At 40.8% G+C, this 22,589-nt stretch overlaps 2 protein-coding genes across 6 annotated transcripts in view; one reads left to right on the forward strand and one right to left on the reverse strand.

The window, feature by feature from the left end:
- GABARAPL2 (GABA type A receptor associated protein like 2) overlaps positions 1 to 2,521 on the forward strand; it is a 24,261-nt gene extending 21,740 nt beyond the window's left edge. For both annotated transcript variants that reach the window (XM_072117297.1, XM_072117298.1), the window contains exons 3-4: positions 1,406 to 1,578; positions 1,939 to 2,521. In XM_072117297.1, the coding sequence (XP_071973398.1) occupies positions 1,406 to 1,578; positions 1,939 to 2,029 (264 nt within the window). In that variant the 3' untranslated portion in view covers positions 2,030 to 2,521. The remainder of the gene's footprint in view (positions 1 to 1,405; positions 1,579 to 1,938) is intronic.
- ADAT1 (adenosine deaminase tRNA specific 1) lies at positions 2,247 to 22,134 on the reverse strand. Of its 4 annotated transcripts, none has more exons than XM_072117288.1 (10): positions 22,016 to 22,134; positions 21,275 to 21,429; positions 20,612 to 20,668; positions 20,189 to 20,243; positions 12,420 to 12,550; positions 11,499 to 12,024; positions 11,274 to 11,413; positions 10,046 to 10,145; positions 8,661 to 8,747; positions 2,247 to 5,268 (listed from the first exon to the last, which is right to left on the reverse strand). In XM_072117288.1, the coding sequence occupies exons 1-10, from the start codon at positions 22,021 to 22,023 to the stop codon at positions 5,142 to 5,144; spliced, it is 1,386 nt and encodes a 461-aa protein (XP_071973389.1). In that variant the 5' UTR covers positions 22,024 to 22,134; the 3' UTR covers positions 2,247 to 5,141. The 4 variants fall into 4 exon arrangements, with proteins under 4 accessions (XP_071973389.1, XP_071973392.1, XP_071973391.1 ...); XM_072117291.1 differs by having other exon boundaries at positions 21,275 to 21,462; positions 22,016 to 22,127; XM_072117290.1 differs by having other exon boundaries at positions 21,974 to 22,126.
- Positions 22,135 to 22,589: the final 455 nt, after the last annotated feature.

A 22,589-nucleotide genomic window follows, 5' to 3' on the forward strand; every position in this document is an offset into this window, starting at 1 on the left:
CATCAGCTGATTTATACAGCAAATAAATGTTACTGTTTATATTAGAAATGTTTATAACTTTTCATTATACACTTTTTGTATTGGTTCCTCACGGTTTTCTAGATCTCTGCTTGCTGTGGAAAGCTTCCGTGTTTATTTCCAGTGGACAGAAATCTGTCCGGGGTCACACAGGTGCACGTCTCGTTATATCACACATTTCTGATTACTCTCTATGATACTAATGAGTCGTGCACCTGTGTGACCATGGTCAGATTCTTGTCCACTGGAAGTATACATTGAAGCTTCCTGTAAAATTACAGCAAGCAGAGATCTAGAAAACAGCGCAGAATTGATACAGGAAGTATATTGGGAAATTGTATAACTTTTTATCAAAGAATAATAAATTTAATTTGCTGAAATGGGAATTCCACTTTAAGGTTTATACCATTCTGCATTTTGGATTCAGTCCTGGTTTTGACTTCCAAATACATACCCCCAGGACATTCTTTTCATACCCCCAGAAATATTTTTTTTAAAACATTTTTCAGAAAGCTGCTGATGCCCCTATGAAATAGTTATATTTCCATAAAAAGATGAGGATCTCTGCGCTGCCTCATTGGTGTGCAGTCACACAATGTATTGTACCGGATTATTTTATTTTTTGCAAACCATCCTTCTCCACTGAGTTCCTATATGTAGTTGATAAGTATGTCTGTTTCTTTCTCTCTACATCAGATTACTGTACGTGCATGTAGGGAACCCAAGCTCTGTGCAGTAATATGAATGCCTATATCGTTCATAGAGTAAGAAAATATATACAGATTCTAGCTTGGGATCAGTTTGTATGTATATAACTCTGCAGAAATCCAAAATATCTTACATAGAAACTTTAATTGCCTTCACCAGCTCTAACTCTTTCTATTGTTTAAGAGGGCCTTTCACCACATCCATAGATTCCAGTCTGATGATTCTGGCATAGTTGGAATTTTCTCTCTAGCTCTCGCTGTTTCCAAGTAATCAACGCTATTATAGGATCTTCATTATCAGGTTGGGAGTGCCAAGTTGTCTTCTCCAGCCTAAAATCTACCCATGGAACACTGGTGACCCTGAATCTATGATGATTAAGGCTCTATGCTGTCAGATTTGTGCTCTTAGGCTGGAGTAGGCTGTCTGGCACCACCTATCTGACAGTAGAGAACTGGTCATAAACCTGATAAACCAGACCTGGATTGCTTGGAAAAGGTAATGACTTGAGAATAAATGCCAAATATGCCAGAATTGAATATATGCCATAAAGTGAAGCCTGCTGAGGTAAAGTGGCCAACCCCTTTATTATTAGTTATTAACTAAAAAGAGACACTGTATCAATAGTGATTATAAGCCTGCAGCCTATTAGTCCTCAGTGATATTAAATCTTATTTTCCAGGTCATAGTGGAGAAAGTTTCGGGGTCACAAATCGTGGATATAGACAAGAGGAAATACCTGGTCCCCTCTGATATCACCGTGGCTCAGTTTATGTGGATCATCAGAAAACGCATCCAGCTGCCTTCAGAAAAAGCCATCTTCTTGTTTGTAGACAAGACTGTGCCTCAGTCCAGGTGAGTTCTAGACAACTGAATGCAGTGTAATACAAAGTATATCAGTGAGGAGAGGCTGCTGGGTACAAGAATGGCAGTACTGTAATAATGACAGCCCATCCAAGTGGTTATTGGCACCTTTGTAATGCAGTTGCTGTGGTTGAGGATAAATCCCTGCATTACAATCAGAGATGGTTGTCCTGAGCCTTGACAAACGGCCAAAGATCTGCTGTTGTTGAGGCTGTATTAGATTCTGTCACAATACACTGGGTCCATATAACATAATAGAACACAATGTAGATATGGGTTGTCACAAAGCAGTGATGAGAGTTGTGAATCAGGAACAGTAATAGTAATTGTTAACTTATCTTTCTTTTCCAGTCTAACCATGGGACAGCTGTACGAGAAAGAAAAAGACGAAGACGGCTTTTTGTACGTGGCGTACAGTGGAGAGAACACTTTTGGCTTTTAAACATAATGACAGCTTGTGAATCTTGTAAATAATGTTGGTGGTTTTAACACAATGCATACGCCTCCGCCGTCTAGGTTAGATGCACATTAACTGGATGTGTTCTTTTGTTTTTCTTTTCACTTACCCACGTCTTGTCCTTTATCTATGTCTTAGTCTAGTTATTTAACGTAATTTATTTTTTGTGCTTTTGTGAAGAACCCACTTTTTCTGCCAAAAAACACTGGCAAAGTGTTGGAAAATGGAAAGCATTTGCTGTTCTGATTGGTAGTGAAGTGGTAAAGTAATACATATGAAGAGGTGGGGTTAATGACCACACCAGTAGCAGTCATAATATATATATATTTTTTTTTTGGATTATGTTAAGACATGATGTAATTTGCTGACATTAGCTATAAGACACAAAAATATTAGTGATTGGTATTGTAATCGGTAATTCTCAGTATGTAACATCCACCTCTACAACTCCTGCAAATAAAACAGTCCAGTACATGATTTCTCATAGGAGAAGACTGCACTGATATTGTGAAACACAAGATGACATTCTTACTGCTTCTCTGTAAAAAGTGACTTCACCAAATCCATAATGAAATAAGTCCTAGATCACTCCATGGTGTGATTATACATATGTTATCGATACATTTATGTCACATATAATAGATGCATGCTGCATAGAGCCTACACTGTGTAAGCTGTACATTGAGGTTTTTACATCTAATATAAAGCTAAGCGTATGTATGTGAGCTAAAGGAATCTGCACAGTCATGCTTACAATCGCCAAATTTTGCACAGCAGCTCTCATTCAGAGAACATCATAGACTTGATTTTGTGATGAAATTTTCACCCCACGCTTTCCAAAATCCACTTATTAACCCCCAAATACAGGAGCCATTGTCTGATGCTGCTGGGGCAGTTAGAAGCTGAGCCGTGATTGGTTGCTATTCTGCCACAGGTCGGAGATGGGGGGAGATTTATTAGAAATGTCTGCGGTAAAACTGTAACCGTTGCCCATGGAAACCCATCAGAGATCAGCTGTAATTTTATAAACATCACTTCATAACAGATGAATATAAAGACTTTACTAATAGCATACATGTGACACAGTAAAAACAAAGTACAATACAAAATACCCAGCAGCCTCCCTTCCCAGTAATGTGTAATTATACAGTATATCCCAACTCTATTCCAGATCCTGGTAGCAGGAGTCACATCTAGTACCTCACCATGTACATATAGAGACACAATGTTTCTCCTCTACTCCAAAACACATGCAGGTACAGATCCGCGTGAATGGGATATGGCAACAGGTTATAAATGTAATGTATATGCACGCACTGCTGACAGTAAGCTATTTATGCATGGTAATACAACAGCTGGAATATCTATATGTACACATATAAAATCCACTTTATTATAATTTCCTGTATATAATTCTATACATACTCCATAGAACCAGGTGTGTGTGTGCAGGCCTTCTGTATAAGTGCTTTTTGTCCAGGGGGGCAGAAAGGAGAGAGATTTCCAGCTTCACATGCCTGTAGGCTGCCCCCTGTCCACCCCACAATTTTACCCTAAGACCACTCAAGATAGACCCCAGAGTGTGCAGGGAGAGAATCTTACACCTGGTTTATGACGGCTTCTTCCTGAGCTAGAGACCTTTGTTATGCTATGACCAAATAGCTTCTGTACATACTGACATCTCACTAGAGAAGATCAGTGAATGCTGTAAGTATATCCATTTACCCTGTATGTAATATGTGATCATAGAGAAGAGTGTCTAGTTAGGAACAATGATCTCCTGTAACAAACTGTACATCCCAAAGCAACAATTATACATTAATGACAGGCCCACACCTTGTATGAGTTGTCATTGTACATACTGAACACTGTAAACAGAGCTGGAAGACTTTGTGCAGTATATGCCCAGATCACACCTGTGTTGGAGCTTTCCATTACACTCTCAGTTCAAGAAGAATGTAATGGCAACTAAAACAGAAGGTCTTCTGTTCACACTCCATTCAACATAGACTATAATGGACCTTCAGTTACACATTCATTATGGAGAGCAACTCAAAAACTACACTGCCTGATGCGCTATCAGGGTAGCTTGAAGCACAGTAGTGGTGAGAAAGTTATATTGATGTATAGAACAATAATTTGGCCAAAAGTACTAGTGCACTAGCCTGTGTATAAATGTTACAATGTATACAATGCAGTTTATGTGTGACCAAAGTCTCAGAAGCCATCAAATTGTTTCCCGTGTCAGTTTTCGAGGCAAAGGACCTGCTACATTCCAGTTCATTGAAAAATGGGAAGCAGTTGTTGGTCCCATTGGCAATGAAGTGGTTAAGTAATTTTGTACATTGCTCCTACACCAGTTGGGTTCCTCAGATTTTAGAACAGAGAGTGGCTAAGCTGTCGCAGGGATCTGCATATGGAGGTGGAGGTGCTTTACACCTTGGTGGGATTCCCAGCATCAAGACCGCTCAGTGACACCAATAGCTCTTTTTTTATCAGTGGTTATAGACTTGTTAAAATGAAAATTACCTAAAATACATTTAGACTTAAAAGCAATGGGGCAAATTTATCAAAATGTCTCTCTAAGTTAAACAGTGGAGATTTAGTAAGTTCTCCAATGCGTGATGATAAATCTGGCTTAGTTAACGACTATTTAATATAAAACTTTGCACCTCCTATTAGTTGATGCACACAACCTTTTTTTTTTTTTGGGCCCAACTTGGCCCACTTTAATTGAGGACACATCCCTGAGGTCTGAAACATTTTGATAAATGCTGTGCAAGGTGTTTTAGACAGGCTTCTGACAGAATTCTCTGATAATACTGTCCCAATGTCTCCCCAGTGTTGAAATTATGGCCCATGATACATTGCAACATAAGCTAGATGGCTCCTTCCCTTCCCCCACTTGGGGAATAATATCAGTCTAAAGCCACAAGCTTTAGGAAAACATTCAGAATCCCTGTGCTTTGCAGTGGCATCGCTTGATCTGCTATGAATCTGGTACATGACCTACTGATGGGTTGGTGGTTGTGATTTTCTAGTGACTATTCCATCTTCACATGTCCGTCTCCGAAAGCCCCGGTTAGAGCTTAAGGTCTCAGCTAAAGCTCAGGTAATCACGTGGGGTACGGATCCAGGATGTAAATACCTGTTCCCGCATCTGCCTCCAGGCTTCCTGGTAAGAAACAGCAGCTTCTTTGTAATCGCTGTACGTCTTCAGCTCCCTGGAGGAGAATAGATAATAAAACCATAAACAAATACCTTAGGTAACCAAATAGAGCAACAAAATCCTTTACCAACAGGCTCAGATTGGGTAACAAAAAAAAATCTGCAATACTCACTGTCTAGTATCCCATTCCTGCTGGTGTATACTACCTGGCCCCCTTTCCACATATCTTGTGTGTAGAGATGGAGCATCAAGTAGAAGCCAGCAGATTATAAGGAGATGGCAAAGAGATAAGGGCTGAATATTTTAAACCCATGATGAGCCTGTTAGACAATTCTTAAAAAATATTTTGTATGGTTATTGTCCAATGTTATGGGTATCAACCATTACAAATGTCTTTCAAAATCCTGCCTAGTTTCACAGTGACATTAACTTATCACTGAGTGACTAGGACAATTTTTTTAAAATTAAAAAAATTCCCTAATAACAGGATATAGGACAAAATAATAGGGAATTTCCCTCCCATCCTCTCAGAACAAGCAGCTCTGCCCATGCTTCTCAAACAGGGTGTTCTGTGTACAGACAGCTGTCTAATAGCAGAGTATATATCACAAGGCTGGAGTGACATGTCCCCACTGTGTAATAACAACTATTGATCCAAGCCATCAGCAGTAGCATGTGGATGCATATGTTACATGAATACACAAGATATTCATCTAAGATAAGAAGGTGAGGCAGCTCATTAGCATAATGGAAGTGAAAAGTTTAGGCCATGATTTATACGGTAGTGGTGAGAAATCAGAAGGCAAGTCCAGTCCATTTACAATACAGCACGTGAACCTGCATGCCCCCACAACTGGTTCAATCTATCCTGTTATTAGAGCCTCTTACAACTGATCTTTACTTGTTACACACCAGCAGTTCAGATCCTTATCCCATACCAGATTCCTCACTGTAACCTTAGATTTATATGCCTGTGACACATGTAATAAACGATCACAAACAAAAAGCAAGGAAATACGTTGCATAAAAAAGATCTACACATATTTAGTTTCTTTAAGCTCAGTTGCAGAAAATGAGCCATAAAACAATCCCATGTTCTCCTGGCAATAGGCGCTTCATTCATAGAAAGGGCCTATGTGTAATCGTGACACCAGGGCTGGACCCCTCTACAGACATTAGCCAACTTTTCCTGGGATCACTGCCAGCTCTGACTTCAGAGTAACCGAATATTAACAAGAGGCACCAGCCAGGGAGTGGTGCGGTCTAATCCTCAGTGCTCAAGACAACACTACATCCAAAGGGGCCACTTTTATTTTCCAATGTACTGTACAATTGAGCAACATGGGTGTCCAACAACAGTACACCACACCAAACACTCATCACAGTCTGCAGAACTACTGGAGCTTCCCGTTTTTTTCCCTCTATCCTGTCCAAAATAGAAGACATACCTGATGCAGACAGAGGCTTAACGTGAGAACTATGGTTAAAGAGGTGGCAAGGTACAGCAGCTGTTTCAATCCATTGTGTTCTCAAATATGGTATTTTTCACACTATTAGACCTCTTTTTAACCCCTGAAAAATTGCCTCACCAGAAAGATGTTGATGCAAGATGCAGGCATCTGGGATACCTGGGGTATGGAAAAAGACAGCGGTGCTGTGCCCAGATAACCACACCGCTTTCACTAGTCTGCCTCTCAGATCTTGTGCCTGTGCCACCTCAGTTCTCAGGAGTAAGTCTGTGGCCAGACTGGGGAAAGAGGCATGGTTATCTGGGCAAGGGTACCAGGGCATCCCAGATGCCTGCATCTTGCTTCAATAACAATACATCTTCCTGGTGAGGCGCCCCCTCAGTGAAGTCTGTGATAGGCCCCCAACTGTAATTTATGGTTTATAGTACTAGCCATCTCATATGGGAAAGTAATATCTTATGGGCCCCATAAACCTCTTGGGCCCATTGTGACTGCCCCCCTCTCAAGATACACCCCTGGCATCAAAGAACAAAAGTAAGCAACATCGGGGCCAAACCTTCTTCAACATTTGCAGACATCCAATATGTTTGTATACCTAATAAAATGTCACCTTTGGTTAATAAAGTAAAGTGCAACACAGCAACAAAGAAGAAAGATCACCCATCCACCTTAAGGCCTCTTGCCCACAAGCGAGTTTAATTTGAATCGTGAAATTGCTGAAACGTCTGTCCCGACACTAAGAACCCAGAACTGAACTGTCATGCTGGACGTTGCAGCAAGCTCAAGGTGTAAGTTTGAGTGGGCAAGTGGCTTTTGCTTTTCTAGCTAGAAATAGGAGAATGTGAGAATGGTTGGACAAGACCTCCTCAATTAAATTCTCCAACAGACAAACCTCAAGAGTTAGAAGGCCACACAGCTCCTACCAGAATGAGGTAAGGTAATCTAAGAGCAGTCCCACATGATGGCAGAAGTCAGCTGTCAGAAATGTGTTTCCACATTCAGTTTTTCTGATGCAGGGTTGGGTTGCGTCAAAACGCATGGTTACAATTAAAGCAATGAAGAAAAACGCTTACAGGGTAGCCAAACGCATTGGAACATTCAAAAACGCATGCGTTTCTATTCATCCAAAATGCCATGTGTGAACGCACCCCAAGAGGCGCTACATTTTTCCCTCTATTCCTGGTTTTGACATGAAAAACTGCATCTGAAATAATGATTATGTGAACACACTCTCAGCATACCAATAAGTGGGAAATCAGAAGTGCTTTTCACACAAAATATCTCATCTAAAGCCTTCTGCACCCCGTTTTCTCATAGTTTAAGTGCTGCAATGTTTCTGGGAAGATGTATCAACATGGTGTAGCAGAGAATTGTATATACTGGATGCAATTGTCGCAAAAAGAGGTCACATATACTTAAGTCTCAGTGTTTTAAACAAGACTATTCCTATCCATTGTCAGCAAGCAGAAATCTACACAAACTATGATGTCGCACTGCATGATTTCATTCTCAAAAAATGCCTCAAATAAAAAGGTGTATAGTATATGGGCAAGATTTTTCCATGTACAAATCATATTTGGGTGGAACAGCTGTTAAACAATAAATCCGTAATCCACCCAGATGTGAATCCCAATGTGAGTGAAATCACAAGTCAGTTACAAATATCCTCTATACCAGGCAACACGCCAAGATGTCACACCCAAACAGAGTAAAACTGCTAATCTGCCGATCGTTACACCATATTGGCATTTAACTCAATAGCACTATACTGAACAGTGCCAGTTTACAATTTACAAAGAGAACTTTAGGGGCAATCACCTCTGGGTACATTGAATACAATAAAACAGGTCTTGGCTTACAAGTACTGGAGTGAAATACTGACCAGAATACTGAAGGTAAAAGGAGACATGCTCCAGCTACAGAATAGAGGACAGTGGTCAGAAGCTGCTCATCACTTTTTACATTTTCCTCTGTGTACCTGAGTGACTTTGGGATCTCCTCTTCGGACAGATTCTCTAGCAGATGACAGAACATATGAAATAATTCCACTTTACAAATGCGGGATCTAAAGAAATAACCACAGTCACCAAACATTACACATAGAGCATACATCTACCTGCCAGAGAATGCCGAAAACAACAAGATTAGTACTATGTCACTAATAAACTTTACAGGCGGTCCTCTACTTAAGGACACCCGACTTACAGACGACCCCTAGTTAAAGATGGACCCCTCTGCCCACTGTGACCTTTGGGGAAGCTCTCTGGATGCTTTACTATAGTCCCAGGCTGTAATGATCAGCTGTATGGTGTATGTAATTAAGCTTTATTAATAATCCTTGGTCCCATTACAACAAAAAATTTTGAAACTCCAATTGTCACTGGGACAAAAAAAAAAAAAAAAAAACTTACACAAGTTCTCAGAGTCCATTGTGTGAATGAAGATGTTGTACATGCAAACTGTTCCATTGGGGGACTGAGACAATATACAGGCAGTCCCCGGGTTACATACAAGATAGGGTCTGTAGGTTTGTTCTTAAGTTGAGTTTGTATGTAAGTCAGAACTGTATATTTTATCATTGTAATCCCAGCCAGAACTTTTTTGGTCTCTGTGACAATTGGATTTTAAAAAATGTTGGGTTGTCATAAGAATCAATATTAACACTAAAGCTTCATTACAGACACCTGTGATAACTGTTACAGCAGATCATTGTAGCCTAGGACTAAAGTACAATAAATTACCAATATCCAGAGGTCCGTTTGTAACTAGGGGTCGTATGCAAGTCGAGTGTTCTCAAGTAGGGGACCGCCTGTACATGGATTAAGTGCCATTTCTAGGGAAGCCCCTTTATAGGCAATTATCCTATTATTGTTACATTATCTCCCCCTCACTCTGCCCTCTGCAGCACATGTAGTTACAGCACACACCAGGAGGAGGAAGTGCACAGTATAACAGCCTTAGGGGGGAGTCTTTGGGTAATAGCCCTTTCACAAAGTTGATTTTAAGAAGGAAGGAGGGATGGATAACAAATACAAGAAGATTACCACAGTCACGGTGCCTGGATCTATAAGTGTACCTGGTTTATCATGATGGATTTTGGTGGTAGATTTCCTTTCAAGGGAACCTGTCAGCAGCAACTGACCTAATAATCCACTACCAGTACGTTGTAACACCAGTAGTGGAATTTTCCCAAAATCCAACTCTGGCGTGAGCAAATTAATTTATAAAGTCACAGAGTCCTGAAGTGTGCATGGCTCACAGCTATGTCTAAGTAATGTAAATAGGCACCATGCTCAGTTAGTATCCTGCTCCAAGAGTAATGTGCCCTGATGTGTTGGAAACCTCAGAATGTGTAAGACTTACCTGGACTGTGGTGTTCCAATCGCTTTCTTTGTTGTACCTTGTCTGTAGCCGTTAGCAGTGACATCTAGTGGTTGATGTAAAACAGCACACCAACTAATTGCTGCATAGAGATTGTACACAACATGTTAATTTCAGCTTTCATAACAGCTCATACAAAAATAATAACCAAAGTTAAAATCATGCAACAATCTAGATCAGCAAAACACCCAATGAAAATTCTATTATGCCTAGAACATGGTTTAAGGAAGTAATAGTAGTGGTTATCTTTCCTTTGTCTCGTAGAGATCTAGATTTTCAGAAGAAGCTGAATTTCCATGGGCTTTTCATGTTTATTGTAGCACATGGAACTAGAGAGCTCTTCATCTTGGTTCATGACATTGGTTGTCTCACCAGTACCCGGAAGCACGGCTGTGCTCATCACCTGCCAAATACAATCCCAACAGTGGGGGTGTTTTTCCACTACAATGACAGGACGATTGGTTGCAATTGAAGAAAAGATGAATGTGGCCAAGTACAAAGATATCCTGGATGAAAACTTCTTCCAGAATGCTCTGGACCTCAGACTGGGCTGAAAATTCACCTTCCAACAAGACAATGACTCTATCACACAGCTAAAATAATAAAGTAGTGGCTTCAGAACAACTCTGTGACCATTACTAATTGGCCCAGACAGAGCCCTGACCTAAACCCAATTAAGCATCTCTGGAGAGATTTGGAAATGGTGTCCCACCAATGTTCATCATCCAACCTGAGGGAACTGGAGAGGATCTGAAAGGAAGAATGGCAGAGGATCCCAAAATCCAGGTGAGAGAAATGTGTTGCATCATCCCAAGAAGACTTATGGCTGTATCAAGGTGCTTCTACTCAAAACTGAGCAAGAGGTATGAAAACTTATGACCATGTGATATTTCAGTTCTCTTGTTTACTAATTTAGCAAAAATATCTACATTCCTGTTTGTTTCTGTCAAGATGGGGTGAACAGTGAGTAATGCATTAACATGGGGTGCATTAATTAGCAAAACAAAGAACTTTTGGAGCTCACCAATTGGCTGCAATGAAACAAAGTGTGAAAAGAGGGTTTAAACGGGTCCAAACACTTTCCATACCTGCTGCACATGAGATTGCAGTAACCTACATGATATAGGAGGACCCAAAAGTGGTCTAGTGGTCCAACCTATGTCTATGAGAAGGTTAAGATTCTTAATACATTATTTTATCCTGGAATCACCTGCCCCACAGGGAACTAGCCTTCTTGCACTATCCGCTTTCCTTAGTGCATCTCTCCCGTGTGGAAACTGTAATTGTGACTGCAGGATCTGTGGCTTATGTACTTGGAATCCTTCAGGTAGATCTGATACAATTTGACACCTGGATTTTTAAGGAAAAAAAACAAAAAAAGTGAGTCCTTTGTTATTCTCTACTAAACACACAAGCAATTAAGACCATGTAGTACCTTTGATATAGAGCCCTCTCCATAGACTGTAGAGTAAATGGGCACTTCCCCACCACAACTGATGACAGATAAATAGGTTGCTGTAGAAAGTGCATGAGCAGCGCTCCCTGACAGCCCAGCACATTCCATCGAGCCATCTTATCGCTGCAGCACATAGATATGGTGCGGTCTCCACGACCTGGCTTGACACGGAGGACACCCACAGTGTGATAGTCCAGACCTGGATTGTGCCTATCCTGAGGCTCCCCAGGAACACACTTTGCTCCAGTTCGAAAGACATCTATTGCTTCCGGAGTAAATCCTGCACTCTCTTCCTTATCCTGGAGTTCAGTTTCTCTTTTGGTCTCCTGGTTGGATCCAACGAGTCTCCTTTTTTTGCTAGTGGTAGAATCACAATCCACTTGCTTTCTTTTGTTGCTGGCAGTGATAGGACTACAGGGTAATGGTATTGTTTGTGATGCTGCTGTAGAGGTTGGACAGAGTTGGTCGTCTAAACTAAGCATTGGTATTATTGATGCATCACCACCTATTGCGACAAATGGAATATCACAAATATTTTAAAATTACATTATACACCAAGATACACTAAAGATCAGAGCACAAGTAGCTGCTGTGGAGCGGGAGAGGCAGTAAAAGCTAAACTATGGCCAGCAGGGTAATCATTCAGCTTTCCCAAAAAACAGAATGGTATATCTACCCAGTTTCTATCCATTGTTCCATATCCACTACTTGCCTGGGTGTTTTCAGTTAAGGATGCAATGAAAACTGGGAACTTTATCGTATTAACCAACATATTTGTGTCCACCCACCTTTCCCAGAAACACCAATAAGAAAAGAATAGAATGGAGAACTTACATGCTTTTCTTTTGTTTTAATTGACAAGCTTTATTACATTCTCTGCAGGACTGAGCAGATACTTACATGGTGTGTGACTGGTGAAGAACACAAAGGAGACTCCTGGCTTGAGCGTCCACTTGTTGGTATCATTTCCAGGAACCAGTATGCAATCCTGGCTCCTTGACAGCGCTAAGGAGAGCTGGTGAAGGAGGTACCTGGCTCAAGACAAGAGAGCAGAGCTCTTATTACAGTATTCTGGCAAAGACTAATAACACTGGGTTAACAACAGAACAAAAGCCAAGTGTCCAGACTGTAAGACGAGTGTTGTAGTCATCCTGACTGCAGTATCATATAAAAATCCTTTATTTATATTGCACACAGATTACACAGCGCTGCACAGTGCTTGCCAAATCAGTCCCTGTCCCCATGTGGCTCACAATCTAATCAACCTACCAGTATGTTTTGGAGTGTGGGAGGAAACCAACACAGAGAGAACATATAAACTCTTTGCAGATGGTGATCTGGATGGGACTTGAACCCAGGACTCCAGCGCTGCAAGGCTGTAGTGAAATATATATATATTATATATATATATATAGTGATCAATCACTGGTCAGGTAGATAGGAAATTATATATAGAGAGACATATGTATATAGTTATTACACTATTTATGCAAACCTTTTAAATCCCCTCAATTTACCATATTAATTATGTAAGCATTATTGAGCAAAAATAACCCTAAAAATAACAGGACCTATCTGTCTGTCTTTGCAGTACACAGCACAGTCTTTAAATCTGACAAAAATTGCATCAAACTAATAAATGTTCTATTATATACAAAAACTATTTAAAAGTCAAAAGATTCTATAACAAGGGGTGCACAACCTTTTTCGTTCTGAGGGCCACATTGTCATACTGCTTCCCTTCAGTGGAACACGCATTTAACCAAAATCCTAGATGCGCCAAAATCCACAGCACAGAAATTTTTTTTCCTAGAAACCACTAGTGCATCATAAAGTAACATAGACCTTAGAGCAGACTACAATACAGCGCATAAACAAGATGATATTAATGATGATGGAAATTGTCTGAACCCCTGCAGCAGGTAATTGTGAATAACTGTCTGCACGCAGGGGCTCTGATAGCACCCAGCACTGTGCCCTGCCCGCAGCAAACCAGGTATTCCTCCTTATCTGCTGCAAAGGCCGATTCTAGCCTTTTTGCCCCTCAGGTGAAAAGAATATAATTACGATAATGCTGCCCGCTATGTACAGGAATATAACTACTATAATACTGGCCGCTATGTATAAGAATATAACTACAATAAAACTGCTCTTCCCCCACAGACCCACTTCCCCTAGCTCCACAGACAGCTAGCCCCCCCCCCCCCCCAGATGTTCTCTCTCCTCACAAAACCCCCAGGTCTCACAAAGCAACCCCCTAGGACAGTGATGGCTAACCTATGGCACTGGTGCCACAGGTGGCACTCAGAGCCCTTTCTGTGGGCACCCAGGCTATCACCAGAGATGACTCCAGGCATCTTCCTGAAGTCCCAGACAGCCCAGGACTTGCTGTGCACAGAGCTATTTTAAAGTGACCGCTGTACCTGGGAGTATTTTCTGCTTTATTGGTGTCCTCAGAGTGCTGGTATCAATGAAAACTGTGACAGAGAAGGGAGTATAAATCACAAATTACATTTCTGTGTTGGCACTTTGCGATAAATAAGCGGGTCTTTGTTGTAGTTTGGGCACTCGGTCTCTAAAAGGTTCGCCATCACTGCCCTAGGCCTAGTGTGCCCCCACTTGCTGAGCACAGACAGCCGGCTGGCTACCAGTGTGACTGAGCAAGGAAAGCCTTCTCACGCATGCGTAAGACTTGCAGCCAGCTGGGTGACATCACCGGCTGTCTGCCCTCAGCAATATGGAATAATTAAGATGACAACAGGGCCGGTCTGGTGGAGCGTAACGGCATGACGTAGGATTGGCGAGATAAACCCATAAGTTACCCTAGCTGGAAATGTTGGTAAACTAACTTCTCACTAACTGATGGCTTGGTACTCAGTTTTTTTGGATCACCTCTATTAACTACTACTAACTATCGGGGATTATGCTCGCTACTATTGCTACAACTAACTGCTTGCTAGTCTATGGATAAGTCTATTACTGGAGAAGAGTCGAGATTTGGATAACCTTGTCTAGCCACTACTAATTGTCATTACCACTGTTTGTTGGACTAAGGATGTGACTATGTTGGAAGAAGAGACAAGAAACTTCCCCCAACTACTATTAACTAATTGTCACTATCACTGCTTCTATTAACTAACTGCATGCCACACATTGGAGAAAAGTGTGTTTTCTGAGGAACTTTTCTATGAGATTTATAGTACAGTGTCTCTAAGGAAATATTTCCACTCTCTGCGTTACATTTGACATGTATGGTTTCTCTTTTTTGATTCTATAGCATTGTTGGTGATTTAGAGGTAACAGTTATACTGAGGACTGGCTGTCGAGTGTGGATACTGTTACAGTCGGTGGAGGAGGGTTAAGAGAGTGGTAAACGAAAGAAATGGGGCCAAAAAATGCAGCAAGGAAGTCCTTGGGCTCCCCTAAAGAAAAATGTAGTGGCAAGGGTGAGAAATCGGCCAAATTAGACAAATTGTGGAAGACCCCCCCCCCAGTGAAAACTCAGACGATGCCCACTGTACAAAAAAATGAACTTCAAGATGCGAAAAATAAATCTCAAGGGTCTAGGTACTCCCCGTTAGAGGGAGAGGAACAAATAGAAGAAGATTCAGGGGAAGGGGGGGAATCCAATGTTAAAAGAAATTTTAGCGTCTATTGCACGTTGAATTAACTGACCAAGTTGGAGGTCTAAGAAATGATATGTCATTGCTACGGGAAGATCTAAACAAAGTTAAAGATAGACAGAAGACTACGGAAGAGAAGGTGCAAAAGCTGGAGAAAGAAATGGGCTCAGTTAAAAAAATAACTAATAACCTTAGTCACGAGAATGTAATTCCCTGTGCTGGAGCCAAAAATTGTTTCGTATTCCTCTTATCTTTCTGAAAGTGAAATACTGTGTATTTTTGAACATGCTATGTGTTGAACAACGAGGTTGATAGCTTGGAATGTTAGAGGAATGAAAGACCGTACTAAACGATGTATTATATTTGACTATATTGGAAAACAATAACCAGCTATTGTTATTTTAGTGGAGACCCACTTGGAAAAAGATTGTATGCATTTAATTAAAAGGAGTTGGGTGGGTCAGTCGTATAGTGAGGTCTTTTCATCCAATGCGAGAGGAGTTTCCATTTTGATACATAGAACTATCGATTTTAATCTATTGGATCTCGCTTGCGATCAGGAGGGTCGGTATGTTTTCTTATGTGGATTATTAGAGGGTAAGAAATGTGTGGTGGCAGGGGTGTACATAGCTCCTCCGTTTTGTTATGATGTTTTGCGGAAATTAGTACAATTCATATCTAAGGTAGGAGAATGCCCGGTATGAGTTATAGGTGATTTTAATTCTGTTTTCTCAAATACTAAAGACCGAATAGGTAAAAACAAACCAACCCAAGCGGGCCTGACGGAAACAGGCCTCTATAGATTTTGTGAGGAAGTGGGTCTTATAGATGTCTGGCGGAAATTGAAGGGTGATGTGCCTGCATATTCTTGTACAATCGCACTTATAATTCCTTTTCTAGAATAGTCTTAGCATTGGCAAATGCGTTAGCAATCGATGATACTGTAAGGATGCGATATGATAATCGCATCATCTCAGACCACTCACCAGTAGTTATTGAACTTTTGAGGAATAACAGAAAGGGAATAAGATACTGGAAATGTAATCCACACTGGCTGACGTTAATATCAGACGAGGACAAGATTAAGGAGCTGGGGTGGTTTATTGAGGCCAACAGTCAGGTAAAAGATATGGGTCTGTTCTGGGACACATTGAAATCTTCCTTAAGAGGAATATTAAATACAGAAATTATCCATATGCGTAAACAATTTATTAGGCAGGAAAAGGAGTTGAAGAAAGCAGTGCAACAAAGAGAAAGAAGTACAGACTAATAGAACTCAGGGTACAATAAAGCGCAGGAAGAGTATAACAACTACCTGTCTAATAAGATACTCCAAAAACTATTTTTCTAGACCTGAAAGGACATTGCGAAAGTGGGATGCCTGCTAAGGGACTCATACAAAAGATTAAGAAACAATAAGAGTTAACTAGAATTAAAGCCATTAAAGATAATGTTGGGAAAGTGGTAACAAAGGAGGAAGATATGAAGGAAATTTTCCTTCAAGCTTATAAAAATATCTATACCTCAGACATGGATGCTTCTGTACAGGAGATCAAGGAATATTTGGGGAAATTACATTTACCAGAGTTAGGAATAGAAGGGAGGAATGCCCTATCGTACACAATAACAGCCTTGGAGTTGGAGGAGACTATAGCCTCCTGTAAAGGTAAGGTTTCCCCGGGACTAGATGGATTACCATTGGAGGTATATAAAAGATTTGGGAATATACTTCTACCAGTTTTAGTAAAAGTTTGGGAAAAAGCACAGGAGGTGGGGAAGCTACCGGAGTCATGGTACGAGGCTATTATAGTATTAATTCATTAAAAAAAACAAAGATCCACTTGATACTGACTCATATCGGCCCATCTCATTGTTAAATGCTGATGCTAAAGTGTTGGCCAAACTTTTGGCAAATCATCTAAAGAAATGGGCCCCCGCTCTTATCCATGAGGATCAAAGCGGGTTTATTATGGGGCGGAATATTAAAACTGGGGACTAGATTTGTGGATTGGATAAAACTGTTCTATAATGCACCTAGGGCATGTATCAGGGTTAATGGAGATCATTTTCTCTTTAACAAGGGGCACCAGACAGGGGTGCCCTTTGTCCCCTTATTATTTGCATTTTTCATTGAACCCTTGGCATCTAAGGTAAGGGAAATGAAGGAGATAGCAGGAGGTGGATATGGAGGTAGTCAAGATAAGATCATGTTGTTTGCAGACGATATTCTTTTGGTTTTGAAAGACTCCCCAATAGGGGGAGGGGGGGGGGTGGCTTAGCTCTACCTTCTTTTTTTCACTACTTTCTTGCAGCACAGATCCAACTTATCTAGCTCCTGATGAAGCTGGTGAAGGGAAGTTACGACTCCCTATTTTCTTTACTGGAGTCAGGTCAGTTAAAAAACAAGGAGCTCCGCAGAATTCCGGTTACAAGATTGTTGGTTAATAGCTGGGTAGGTTTTAGGAAAATATTAGGAGTTTAGGAGTCAAAGGAAGTTTTGAATTTACACCATTATGGGGGAATGTTAATTTACCTGAGGTATTAAAATTAGAAGATATTGGGTTTTGGTTAAAGAAAGGTATTAAGTATGTGTCACAAATTGGAAGGGAAGGGATTGGGGCCCCATTTCAATGGTGGGTAAATCAAGGGTTTCTTACGGATAAGGAATTATTTAGATATATGCAAATATTTCAAGCGTTGAAGAGGGAAAAAAATGTAGAATTTTTTTTTAGTAGAATAAAACACTAATTGGAATGTTATATGGAATATGGAAACGGCACAAAAAAATTTTGCAAAGATATTCCAGCAACCATAACACAACAAATGCCAGATTTAACCAGTTGCCTAAGCCACTATGATAAATCTGAACAGGATCTGGCACATCCTGACCTAGTGCCAAATCTGACCCATTGGGGCACATTTACTTACCCGTCCCTGCGTGATCCCCGAGTTGCGTTGTCCGATGATCCTGCACAGCTGCTGCGATTCACAAAGATCGTGCATCTGTCGCTTCCCCGCTCAGGTCCGCCGGAGTTCACCGTCTTCTTCCTGGTGCATGTAAGTGCTTGGTATTGCGACAATTTAAATGATAAATCCTGCACGTTGTCCGAATCTGTCAGATCATCCCACAGCCAACGCAAAACGATCGCGTGCGACACATTCCCCGGCGCGATCCCGAAAATGTCGGAAAAAAATTACGAAAATGCGGCCGCGGGACCCTTAGTGAATAAGCCCTATCAAGTTTTGGATCAAGCTTCTGCATTCACAGATATTAGAGATGAGTCACACTTTGATGTCCAATAGGCTTGTGTTGGTGTTAATAAAATATACCTCATTGTTATTACTGCAAACCTGTGCAATGCTCCGGTTTTTCTACCCGTGAAGGAAGACAGTTGGATCCTTGGATTAACAAACTATGAGCACCATCTACATCTTACTATATAAGAAGTTGGTAGATCTGTTGTTTTATCTTTTTAAGGTGAGGACATCCTAGCATGATTCTTTAGGGCCACATCCAAGAAAAAGTTATGTCTCTGCAAATAAGCCTAGCGGTGAACTTTGTATCTATATAATTTGAAATGATACATTATACACATTTTCTGAAGCCCCTACAAATCAGCAACAGATCATCTATACAGTGGCTACTCTACAAATATGAACGTATACATGTTAGCCAAAAATAAGGGAAAAACTGTCCCCGCTGGAGAACCTTATATTTGGAAAATACTTTTTCTTCTCTGATATTTTTCCAAGTAAGGCTAAATTCACACTAACGTATGGAGGATGTATATACAGCCGATATACGTCCTCCATAGACGGCAATGGGCGCACGGCGCCCTACAGGAGCAGTACGGTGCAGCACACGTGCGGCACCATACCGCTCCGTACCAGGGAAAAAGATAGGACCTGTCCTATCTTTACCCGTAGTACGGCGCCGTGCGCCATTACTTCCTATGGAGAGGGGCAGGGGTGAGCTGCTCTCACCTCCTGCTGCTCCTCCTCCTCCTCCCCCCCCCGTGCACTGCCGTTGCCCGCTACGGTATGGTACGGACGGGCAACGGCAGTGTGAATATAGCCTTAAACTTGACTGATATTAAAAAAGATTCTTTCAGTTATTGACTATATATGCTATACTTATCTATATATTAAATTTATCTCTGTCCAAAGAAACCAGTCTATACCAAATGGCTTATCAAATCTAATGAAGGCCAAAGGTAAAGAAGATGCAAAATGGTTTTGGAGCCTATATCATTACAAGTTAAAGGACACCAGTCATCAGGTCTCTTTCACTATTTCAGCTCACAATGATCCATCACAGACTTCATCTAGTCACTTCATACATTAATCATTATAAAATCATGTTTTCTTTATTATGTAAATGAGGCTGGTCACAGGCTGGTCAGAGGCAGTGATGTCACCAGTTACCCCTCCCCTCTCCTCCCCCTGCTCATGTCTGTGTGTAATGTATAGTAAAGCATTGCTAGAGTCTGTGCTTCATCTGCTGACATGCTCTCCGTCACATGTGTGAGACAGACATCAGCTACACAAGTACCTGACATGTTCTGCTATAACATGGCTGCCTGGAGCTGTTGTATCTCTCCTATACACACACGTTGCATGGGGCCGCCAGCACCAGGAAGCACATGGAGGAGCCATTAGACCATTATACCTCACATCATTATACAGGCTGTCAGTCAAGCACTGGGGGTGTGGCTGTGCCTCCCACTCATGAATAAGCTGGACAGCTTGAATATGATAATGACTCATTGGACATTTCACAGGTCATTTGCATACAGCTTTAGGACCTCATTGCTTAAGGTTACAGGCATGTAGAGGGACAATGAAGGGATAGAGGCAATGCTTTCTAATGGCAGTTTATTAAAATATATTTAGTTTAGGGGGTTAATTTGCCTGACGGGTTCTCTTTAAATTCTCAGACAAATTTGGAACATTAATAGTCATGTGAGAGTGGTTGCCTCTAAAATACAAGCAGGGTCTGGTTTGCCGATACAATGCAGCAATTCATAGGAGATGAAGAATCTTTACCTCTGAAAACTCCTCTTTGCAATTATCTCCGCATGACTGTCCTGCAGAATATCACCTAGACAAGGATATAATGTAATGGTTAATGACAGGCCTCTCCTATCTATAACTGTGCAGAGTATAAAACATTTTCTTATTGATCTGGTGCTGTACTCAAGTTAAGGTCAAAGCCACTGGGTTCACTGACAAGTTGGCTAATTGAGACACATGCCATGAAGCCAGGTACTGTGTGTATGTCATTGTTGTACACTGAAGTCTCTGCAGTACAATGGTCTTAACTATTTCCCCTATAAGAGTTTTAATGGCAATCAGCACTGCTATTTTGTGTGGTAATACTAAATACGTATGAGTCATTTGCTTCATTAAATTTAATAATTTAAACATGGAGGTTGGATTATTTCAAGCGTCATAACTGTGTTCACTCACCACTCTTTCGTAACTTTGACTGACCAATACATTTTGTCCCAGTTCCCAAGGCAACCACTGTAAAATTTAAGTAAGAAAGAATATAAATGTTAAAAGCTATAACGCAAGTATATCACTGAAGATAACTTAATAATGGAAGCAGTACACCATCTAAGGGGCAAAATAAGTACTGCACATTACGTTATTTTTGTTCTAGCCAGCCATCAGGGTGTCCAGAAGGGGGTCATATGTAATATCTGTGACTCTCAATAGATGGCAAGTATGATCTTTAAAAGAAATCTACCACTAGGATAAGAGATTGTAAACCAAACACACTGACATATTGGTGTGGGCCCCCTCTTGCAGGATCTGTTACTCTTTTAGTTTCTTATGCCCTGGTTTTTTTTTTTTATTAAAAAAGGTTTTAAAAAATTATGCAAAACTGAAGTTCTCCAAGCTCAATTAACAGCTACGGAGCCCCTCAGGTTCATTTGCATACTTTATAAAGCCTTTTTTGTGAAGAATGTAAAAGAAGAGTGGAGCTTGGTTTACAATACTTGATCCTCATGGTAGCTCTCCTTTAAACTTTATATTGAATAGATACACATACAATCTATTACAGCAACCAATTTCAAGAAGTGCATATCTGAGAGTTCGGAGTATAAGAATAGGAAAGACAATCACCTTTCCTGACATCCGTCTTTCCCACTGAAGACATGACTTGTATCACAGCAGCCATCAGAGTCCATTCCTTGCTGGTGTCTGGTTGTCCTTGCTTAGGAAGCTTTGTGCAGTAATGTTCATAACACAAAGCGGCGATCTCATCTGCTGTGTCTGACCTTTAACAGGAGACTCACTGTAAGCCAATAATGCTAGAACAGCATCAATAGGAAAATAAAAATAAAACACTGAACCCAAATCCCTGAAAGACCCACAGTTCCTGGTTGACTACAACAAACCATACATTGCCAAAACCTGATAGCGGGAGAGTCATCAATTTACCACTGGGAGTATAATAAACTGTGCCAAATACGGCACATATCAATTTCACCATGAAAACTGAGGTTTGTGCATCGCAGAGACCTGCCCCCCATTTATTTCAATGGAAGATTTATTTAGCCCCCAGAAAATAGAACGCATCTGTACAACTGCTCAGAGGCTTCCAAAGAAAGTGCCACCCCACGCCAAACCATATATTTTTTTTTTTAACATTGTATTTTAAAAATGTACTTCAAGAACTTAATTTTTTTTCCAATTCAAATAAAACTAAAACATACATTAACACTGAAAACCCACATAGGAAAAAGATGGAGCTTATAAATTGCTAACTAATGGTTATTCTACGGGGCATCATACTGCACTCTAGGATCTGTATTCACACACTATTTCAGGACAGGCATGGAGTTCCCACACTACATGCATTACCGAGCCATTCTCCGGTCGCTCTAGTGATGACGTCACTGACGTGCCTGCAGCAGCCCTCACACAGATCGTCATAACTTCCGTCTAGCACATTAGATCCGGGATAACGGAGGAGGATTCTGGGAACTGTAGTCTTTTCTTTTATCTGGTTTCGTTTTAAGCAGCGAGGACGTCTGTGGCTGGACTACAGTATCCAGCAGCCCCCGCATAACGCGGCAAGGTGGACTGCAAAGAGCAGATACAGCGCTACAACTAAAATAACATTTGCACCTTAGGAATCTAGAGTCTAGACTCTCTACCAAAATTTATTTTACGTTTACAGATCTGCTTTTTTATGTCGTGGAAATACACGTGAAACCAGTAACATTATGTATAAGAACTGGAGAGATGTATTAGATTATCCTAAAGCGAGCGTTGTGCATGCATTGCTTACTAGGACTCCCTTCTCCTGGTGAAAACGGGGCTTATCTTTGTAATGGGATTGCCTTCTTGGAAATGTGAAAGGAACTCTGATTAGTTGCTATGGACAATAGGGCTTTTCCCTTGAGACATTTCTATTAATAATAGTCTCTGATGT

This window comes from Engystomops pustulosus, chromosome 7, assembly GCF_040894005.1.
Source record: "Engystomops pustulosus chromosome 7, aEngPut4.maternal, whole genome shotgun sequence".
NCBI classification, from domain to species: Eukaryota; Metazoa; Chordata; class Amphibia; order Anura; family Leptodactylidae; genus Engystomops; species Engystomops pustulosus.